The following is a 9,778-nucleotide window of genomic DNA, read 5'->3' on the forward strand; positions in this document are numbered from 1 at the left end:
AAAGTTCAGTGCCACTGCACTTAACAAAAAATATAATGCAAATATTCAAGTTCAGTGCCACTGCATTTTACCAAATTAAATAATGCAAAGGAAAGTCAAAATTTGGATATTGCTAACATCAGCATATATGTTCAAATTTTACAAATATTGTACAATAATAACAATAGTAATAATAATAATATTTTACAATAATAATAATGTGTGAACATGCTGCCCGCCTTGAATTGACAACATCAATTCTAATTATTGGAAGCTGCAAGTCAACATGCTGTATCCTCGGTCATCTGCTGATGTCGTGGCATCGGTATTGGAGGTGTTTGATAGGTGATTTTTTGCCTTCGCCATATATATAATAGTGCACTAGCGACACATAGAAACATTGCTAATGCAACGTAGCTGGTTATTAGACTATGTGTCCCTGCACTAATAGCATCAGTTGGAAAACTGGAACTCTGGATGTGGCCTAATTTTCGTTGAATAAGTTCAAGCTCATGGATTGTGGGTGACAATGGTTTGACGCTGATGTTATTGCTCGCATATTGTTTTGTCCATCCTACAGATAGGTTCAATCTGGTGATCGATGCCTGCATTGAAGTAACCATTTTTTGATGACCTTGAATCGTAATGTGTTCATTTTTGATGATGCATTCAGGTTCTAATTTAATCAAACTACTGCCCACTAAAGTTAATTGAAATGCTTTCTTGTTGCATACTGCATTCATTTTGATGTTATTTATGGTTGCGTAAATCCATTGATTCGGATGATTTAGTTGATACCATACAGTTGTGTCCTTGAGCTGATACATATCGCATCTTGGTTTAGCTTGATTGTTAAATAAGTCAATTTCACAATTATTGACGTTTGACGATTCATGAAATGTTGCTTGTATGTTTGGACATAATAACTCTTCGTCACTTATCGATATGCATGCGTCCACTTGATGCTGTGTCATTGGTCGAAATTCATCATGATGCGGACTGATGGCTAGAAATTCTGTTGAAAGTTTCACTGATAAAAGTGTGTTATTTATAGCTGCCACAATTGGAACAAGATATAACAGTTGAAATTCTCTTGGATCCGTGAGAGGTAAGTCGATGCAAAAAATGACATGGCCCTTTGCCAGGATTCCGTTGATCTTCATGAGCTTATATACTTCGAGTAAGTTATTGTGGTGGATAGGTAACTGTAGGTGTGATGGAAGATGTGCCCTAATCATATTTGCTCACTAAGCTGTTGTGGAGTCCGCAGAAGAGGATTTATTTTATCGTGATGACTGTCGATTAGTACGTCCATAATTGATGAGTGAACTCTTTGCAGGTTGGATACCATCATGAGCATTTGCATTGACAACATAAGCATGTTTTGTGTTACGTGTATGTCGTTTATTGACTCATCTGTATACAACAAGTTATTGATGCGCTTTTCAATTTCTTCAAATTTGTCATGCATGTTTAATTGGTTCTTCTTAAAGATATTGATAGTTGAATCAACAAGTGACGTTTGATTTTTAACGAGTTGTTCCAGGTGATTGTCGTTCCTTTTAAGACCATTTATTGTGCTTGACATTTGTGCCGCGTAGTTTGAGTCGAGAACACCAAACAATGAATTTGCAAAATTTCCGACAATGTCTATAGCTCCTCTTGTTATTCTTTTTCTAACAGAGAGAAGATTAAGTTCCATTTGCAGTTCCTCCGTTATACGGTCAAAATAGTTGAGTAATACCTTGCAAGCAGTGTTATCCAATGCCTTGTCGCATAAATTGTTCAACCTTTTTGTTGCATCAGCTAAAATACTCATTTGTTGTTGGTATGGGGAAAGGTCAAAATATACAATCATTTTCCAATCAGCAGACATGATTTTGACTGGTTTAAGCTGCTCAAAATAAATGCCAGGTTTGTTGTTGAAGGTTGTTATGTTGACGGGACTACATAGTGCAAGTGGCAAAATGAGTAGAGTAATAATGGTGAGCAGCAACCCGGAATTCAGACATGATCGTTTTGTCGGAGTTAACCCATTGACTAATGATTCAGGCTTTCTGATGCGATTTAATGGAATTTTTACGATAAGCGACACGGGAGGTGACGTTGGAGTTTCTTGAGTCTGTTCTGATTCGATTTTTCTTTCAGTCATTTTTCCAAAGGTTGGATCTTCTAATTTATCGTCTTCAGGAAATAATGGAGCTAATCTATGCACCGGTCTTTTAAATACCCCCTTTTTTGTTTGAATGTCACAAACTCTCACTAAACCATCTTCGCCTTTGTAAACTTTGATGATGCGTCCTAAAGGCCATTGCAGAACTGGGACATTGTCTTCTTTAAGGATTACCATCGTATTGGTCTGTATGTTGGTGATGGGACCCTTCCACTTGTGGCGCTGTTGCAATTCGCTTAGATACTCCTTAGTCCAGCGCTGCCAAAAACTGTGTTTTAGCTCTGATACCAGTTGCCAGCGTTTAAGTAATTTTTCTTTAGAGTCACGTGCATGCACATCAACGCTTGAAGTGATTTCTTCACCTATTAAAAAATGACCTGGAGTTATTGCGTTCAAATCGTTTGCATCTGATGAGCTAGGAATAAGGGGTCGCGAGTTCAACACTGCTTCAACTTCAATAACGACAGTTTCAAGCTCTTCATATGTAAGTGATGCTGTTGAAACATTTTTGACCAGCAAATATTTGGCAGATTTTACTGCTGCCTCCCATAACCCGCCGAAGTGTGGTGACCTTGGTGGAATGAAGTGAAATTCTATGCCTTTCGTACTGCACATTCCTGCAATTGATTCCTTCGCTCGATCAGCGTAGATGACGTCAGTAAGTTCCTGCAACTTGTTTTTCGCTCCAACGAAGTTGGTCGCATTGTCGCAGTATAACGTTTTACAGCGTCCTCGTCTTGCTATGAAGCGTTTTAATGCTCCAATGAATGCATCTGTGGTCAGATCAGTCGCAAGTTCTAAGTGTACGGCCTTAATTGCAAAACAGCAAAAGACAGCGATATACGCCTTTTGTGGACGCTTGCCTCTTGTTTTGTAATGAACCCATATTGGGCCACAATAATCAACTCCAGTGCTGAGAAATGGTCGAGCTGGTTGCACACGGTGTCCAGGCAAATTTCCCATGATTTGATTGTACACAATTGGCCTTGCTCTTCTGCATCTTAAGCATTGTTGTATTACAGCTCTGATCAAGCTTTTTCCTTTGAGGGGCCAAAAACGCTGCCTCACTTGTGCCAGCAATGCTTGGGCGCCACAATGATAATTGTCCTTATGTATTTTTTCTACCAGCAACTTTACTAGTGGATCGTTGCTGGGTAAAATCATTTGATGAATGGCATCAAATTGTAGTTTTGAAGAGCTTAGCCGTCCGCCAACACGTATTACCCCTTCTTCATCTACGAACGGAGTTAGTGAACTGAGGTTATGAGTTTTTGGCACAAATTCGTCCTTAACTAGCATTTTCCTTAGATCAGAAAAATCGGAGGCCTGGATTTGACGTATTATTATCTTAAGTGCTACGTCGAGCTCCATCGGTGAAAGCTGCATGGTCTCTGGTCTTGATTCTTTTGGTTTCCGTGCGTTTTTTGTGAAACGAAGTACATATCCAACAACCTTTTGGACATGTGTAAATAAATTTCTTGAATGAATCGAGTAGACCCATGCATGCTCATTAGTAGGTTGTTGTGTTGATAAAGCAAGCACCACCGTGTTATCTTCAACAATTAATTCCCTTTTGAAGGGAGCTGGCCACAGCGGCTTTGGCTGATATAAAAATAGTGGACCATATAACCACATGTAGCAAGATGAAAATTCCCGCGGTTTAAGCCCTCTTGACAGAATATCTGCCGGATTTTGTTTTGACGGGACGTGACGCCATTGTTCTGGAATTGTTAACCGAAGTATTTTTACAATTCGGTGGGCGACGTAAACGGGTAATTTGCCTGGATGATTGTTTATCCAGGAAAGCACAATTTGTGAATCTGTCCAAAAGTAAGTTGCCTTGTCTTGATAGCCTAGATCAAGTTTAACTCTTGCCATGAGTTCTGCTGCTAGCAACGCTGCACACAATTCTAGTCGTGGAATTGTTTGAGATTTTATGGGTGCTACACGAGATCTGGAGCATAGTAGATTAAGTTTTATCGTTTTATCCTTTTGTACTGTTCTAATGTATACTGCTGCACCATAAGCCTTTTCTGAGGCGTCACAAAAAGCGTGCAGCTCAACATGGCTGTAGCCTTGACTGCTGAATACGTGCCTCACAACTGTTGCATTGTCCAACAAGGCCAGATCTTCTCTATACGATGTCCATTGTTTACGTATTTCTGACGGAAGATCATCATCCCAATCGAGTTTTAGCTGCCATGCTCCTTGCAACAAGATTTTACCGGTGACCAAGATTGGACCAATAAGACCCAAAGGGTCATATATGTGTGCCAAATCGGAGCTCATAGATCGTTTTGTTGTGTGACTATGGTCTCGAATGTTAACCTTGATACGAAATGAATCTGACTTTGGTAACCATAAAAGACCCAGCGTCTTTGTGAATTGGGTTTCCTTGGAATCAAAATTGAGATTTACTTCTTGATCTTCTGTAGCGATTCCATGTAAAAGTTTTGGGTTGTTTGCACACCATTTTTTTAGTTTCATTCCAGCCTTGTCTAGAATTGTTATTAATTGTTGTTGAATTAGTAACGCTTCGTTGATGGTATCAGCTCCTATTAGACCGTCGTCAACATAAAAATCCCTTTTTAAAGATGTGGCGCCATATAAATAATTTCCTTGATATTCATCCGCCAATTTTGTTAGACAGCGTGTTGCTAAATATGGTGCTGCTCTTGTGCCATAAGTAACTGTGTTCAACTGATAATAATTAAGTGGTTCTGTGGGATTTTCTCGCCACATTATGAGTTGCAGATTTCGATCATCTTTGTTAACCCATATTTGACGGTACATTTTTTCCACATCAGTTTTTAAAACATATTTGTGCATTCTAAATCTGAGCAAAATCGAAAACAGTTCGTCTTGAACTTTTGGACCATTAAACATTATGTCATTTAGTGATGGCCCTGATAATTTGTGTACTGATGCGTCAAATACAACTCGCAGTTTTGATGTTGAGCTGTCTGGACGTAGCACACAGTGGTGAGGGATGAAATATTGGGGAGATACTATTTCGCTACCGCTGAATTTTGTCATGTGTCCCAATGCTTCATATTCCCTCATAAATGAAACATATTGATTCTTTAGATCAGGATTTTGAATGAAACGGCGCTCGATTGTCTTGAACCTCTCGTAAGCGATTCCTTTTGTATCTGGTAACACTGATGGATGATTCTTTAGTGGGAGTTTTACAACAAATCTGCCATCACTTCCTCGAAAAGTGTGTTGCAAAAAATGTGACTCACAACGCAATTCGTCTTCTGTGAGTTCCGAAGTTGAATCTGGAATTTCTTCTGATTCCCAGAATTTCAATATAGATTCTTCTAGTTCCTTAGTAGTGCATATGCCACAAGTTGCCGTGCTTGAATTTAAAGTTTCAACATTGCCAGCTACAACCCATCCAAAAATAGAATTCTGAAGTGTTGGAAGACTACCTGCTAGTTTTATTTGACCTTCAATAAGTAACTTGAAAAAGATCTCTGCTCCTAACAGGCAATCTATTCGGCCAGGTTTGTTAAAATCTGGATCAGCGAGAGTTAATTCCTTTGGAATATCCCAGGATTCGATATTCAAATACTGCATTGGCTGATCTGAAACGATTTTTGGTATGATATGTGCATCCATCTCTGCTACAAATTCGTTCAACGTTGATTGTACTCGAATTATTGTTTGATGACGTATTTTTGATTCATTTGCTCCTACGCCTTCCATACTCATAAGCGTTGGCCTAGGCTTGCAGCCCAATTTTTGTGACAGGCGGTTTGTTATGAGATTGATTTGAGAGCCAGAGTCCAATACTGCTCTGCATTCAATTTGTCTTCCATTTGATGCCAGCAATCTTATTCTGGCCGTCCCTAATAAGACATAATTAGATTCCTGTTTGGTATTGTTTGTTAAAAGAGTTATTTTATTTGATGATTGGTTTGAAACTGAAGCTTGACCTGTTTGTTGAGGCGTCGAGTTATTTCCTTGAAGAACAGTACCTTTTGTGTATTGATTCCCCTTTGGATTATGCATCAAAGTGTTATGTTTTTTAGAACACTTAGTGCAGTGCCTGGATTTACACTCATCAGCTCGATGACCAATCCTGAGGCAGTTCACACACAAATTGAACTCCTTAACCCAATTCCATCGTTGTGATAGATTAGCCGTCTCGAATTTTTTGCAAGCGTAGACCATGTGACCGTCTTTATTGCAAATTGGACAGGTTTTACTTAAACCAAATTTTGTAGCTGAAGCACATGTTCGAGTGAATGATGATTCTCCTTTTCCCCTAGCCTCAAGTGATTGAAATCTATGTTCCAAAAATTTTAGCAATTCATCAATGGTTATTAAACGTTTGTTGTCTGATAGCCCTTGTTCGAAAGCTGTTAGAGTTTCTGCATCCAGCTTGCGCAGCAATAGATGTACCAGGATAATATCCCAATGTTCGACTGGAACTCCTTGAGCCTTGAGACCATGTATGCATTCCTTGCTTACATCGTGTAGAGATTTTAATGCTGGTGCCGACTCCCTTTTAATGGAGGATTGTCCCATTAATTTATTTAGGAGTGTTGTAACCAGAAGTCGTTTATTTTCATAACGACTTGTAAGTAAAGTCCAGGCTATATTGTAATTTTCTCCTACTACTGGAAGATGTCTAATTAGCCCCTTTGGCTCGTTATCCAATGATGTAGTCAGATAATGCATTTTTTTGCTGTCACTGATGTCCGTGTTGTGGACCAATTCCATATACAAGTCCTTGAATTCCACCCACCGCATATAGTTTCCATCAAATTTTGGTAGTGATATTCTTGGTAGAGGCAATTCGCAATCTGTCTGTCTTGAGTTGCGAATTGTCTGATTATTATGCAAATGTTGCTGTAGTTCGATCATGGCAGCTCCTGCCTTTTCCTCGAGTTCATAAAACATTTCCAGTGTGTAGTCCTCAATGATGCTTTCGTCGGTAGCTTCCCATAACGTTGTGTTATTTGCCGTTAAATCGACCATATATCCTTCAAGACTGGCTGCCTTTATAGAATAGTATGTAGATGGTTGTTCAACTTGCCTGTTGACCATGATTCCTTCTATCGTTCTTTCAATTACACGTATGAGTGCCTTCTGATTTCGGAGTAGTTTCCGAATGTTTGAATCATTTATCTGATTGTTTTGCTCAATTGTTGTGCCATTGCTTGCTGAAGATGATTTTTCTAGCTCTATTGCTTCAATTTCTAGAACCTTGTTGTAATCGACAATCATTTTAAGAATACTCTGATACTCTTTGTTCACCAAGTATTCATGGTCGTCAACCTTGTCCACTGAAGCCATAATTTCCTGATGATTTTCATGATATTCGTCACCCAATCTTTGCAATTCTTGAATCTTGTCTGTATAGAATTGAGAAGTTCTGCGAGGTTTTCCAGCTTTTTTGCAATTACCAATAAATTGTTTGATTTTGTCGCCCAATGCCTTTTGGCGATCCACTAGCGAACTGAAACCCATTATCCAGTTAGTTGATTTGTTGATTAACAGCCAATTTCACACCTTGTGAAACTAAAGTTGTTTTATTTGTCCTCTGTTGATGCTGACACCAAAGCCTGTATTGATGTGATCGTAGGACACCTTTACGTAAATTTCGTGTTGAATTATCAAGCGATTCACCTGATAATCACGTCGGGGTCACCAAATTAAATGTTAATGTATTAACATCTAAGATATTGAGTTCACAGCACTTAAACTGTAACTCTTTAATTGAAGGTTGAGTTTTCAGCACTTGAACTGAAACTCTGGAAAATGAAAATGAGAGATCGAATATTGGTTTCAATCTGAATTTTATTAAATTAAATTTTTCCTTAAATACTAAATTATTACAAATTATTACAATAACAATATCTAAATTTTATTCTTTTCCTTTACCGTCTTCTTGCCTAAAGTGCAAGCTCAGCATATATTATGCAACCAAATTCTTTGTTGTGTCTAGCAACCAAGAATTAATGCCAATGCACTGGCCTTGATATATGTTACATATTCAAAGTTCAGTGCCACTGCACTTAACAAAAAATATAATGCAAATATTCAAGTTCAGTGCCACTGCATTTTACCAAATTAAATAATGCAAAGGAAAGTCAAAATTTGGATATTGCTAACATCAGCATATATGTTCAAATTTTACAAATATTGTACAATAATAACAATAGTAATAATAATAATATTTTACAATAATAATAATGTGTGAACACTATTGTAATTTGTAAAATGATTGGATCTAGAACTATCTACAAATGCATCTAGATTGCATTTAGAACTCACATAATAATAGAATAATACATCTTAGGTAATTTTAAATTTTATAGATTGAAGAAATCATATAGGTATCTTTATGTATCTGTATAATATAGAACAATATGTAGATGTCAAAAGAGACTTTTATTCTAGTAGAAAGAAGTATGCAAAATATATTGAATAAAATTTTGAAAAATTCTTATAGTCATTAAGAGAAACATTTATTTTTGAAAACCTTTTTTCAATTTTTATATTTATTTCTTAATTTGTATTATTAGTTGATGAAGAATAACACTTTCTTTAAGAATCTTTTTATGCAATCAGTTTATCTACATTAGAAGGAAATATTTCATGATTCAACAAAATTAACCTTATTCTGTACATGTCTTCAGCATTTTTCTTAGTAGATAGAGTTAAATTAAATTGTGGTTACACCAATCAAAAGCAACTTCCGTCGTCAACAAGAGTCGAATTTTGCGGCTGCTGAGCGTTCTTTAACAGGCATAAGTCAAAATATCAAGAGGACAAAAAACAAAAATACAAAAAACCTGGTGGAGACATGGAAAGCTGACATGGAAGCTGCGAACAAAAAGCGTTCCTTAGTTAATACAGAAATTAAATGCGCACCGATAGAGCCATGGTAACGTGTTCTGCTGGCTCCGAAAAATCGCTGGAATGAAACATGTGTTTCCACAAAAAGCGTAAAATGCCTTTGGGAATTCATTTTGTCAGTGACATGCACTAATTGTCTGTCAAGACCGTGTTACTTTTCGAACTTTATATCGTAGTGCGGCACATTTAATAATAAAATTCATATCAGCCACGCAAAAAGCCTGCCTACCGCTTTGAGATAATATTTGGGAAATGAAAATCTTTGTGACGTTTCAACCTCCCAACACAATTTGAGCGAGGATGAAACTGTTGCTGCTGCTAAAAGATTACATATAATTACTATTTTTCCTTTTACACTTCTTTATGTTTTAACACTGTTTCCACAGTTTTCATTAAACAAAACATTTGCAACACTTAAGCGTCCCTTCCGGAAAACTTTACCTGTTCCATATGTATCAAAATATTGATTCGTTTTCTGCTTCTTGCCAAGAATTCTATTGTTTTGCATTAGCTTTGGTAGTCTTTATCCCTAATTAATCAGATTATTTTCAACTTCCTTTGTATGAAAACGTAACCAAGGGAATTTTAAAGTTGAAATAGGAACTTAAAATTCAAAGTAACTTATGTTATTCAATGAAATCAAATAGATACCTAAGAATATTTCATCAACTACAAAGCCTTATACAAATAACAATTGATCTTGACATTCCATAAAGTTAACACTTTTAAACCTATAATCGACACTATATATGA

At 37.1% G+C, this 9,778-nt stretch overlaps 2 protein-coding genes across 2 annotated transcripts; both read right to left on the minus strand.

Moving 5' to 3' along the window:
- Positions 1-260: 260 nt before the first annotated feature.
- On the minus strand, positions 261-1,217 carry LOC119677288. The gene has a single exon (XM_038088561.1). The coding sequence runs from the start codon at positions 1,215-1,217 to the stop codon at positions 261-263; it is 957 nt and encodes a 318-aa protein (XP_037944489.1).
- On the minus strand, positions 1,214-7,633 carry LOC119677289. Its single transcript, XM_038088562.1, has one exon. It carries the CDS (start codon positions 7,631-7,633, stop codon positions 1,214-1,216), a length of 6,420 nt encoding a protein of 2,139 aa, XP_037944490.1.
- Between the last annotated feature and the right edge of the window lie 2,145 nt (positions 7,634-9,778).

The sequence above is a fragment of the Teleopsis dalmanni genome, chromosome 2, assembly GCF_002237135.1.
Source record: "Teleopsis dalmanni isolate 2A chromosome 2, ASM223713v2, whole genome shotgun sequence".
In the NCBI taxonomy this organism is placed as follows: Eukaryota; Metazoa; Arthropoda; class Insecta; order Diptera; family Diopsidae; genus Teleopsis; species Teleopsis dalmanni.

What these genes read in the sequence shown, in the direction of transcription:
- LOC119677288 (XM_038088561.1), bottom strand. Translation starts at nt 1,217, where the DNA reads ATGATTAGGGCACATCTTCCATCACACCTACAGTTACCTATCCACCAC.
- LOC119677289 (XM_038088562.1), bottom strand. Translation starts at nt 7,633, where the DNA reads ATGGGTTTCAGTTCGCTAGTGGATCGCCAAAAGGCATTGGGCGACAAA.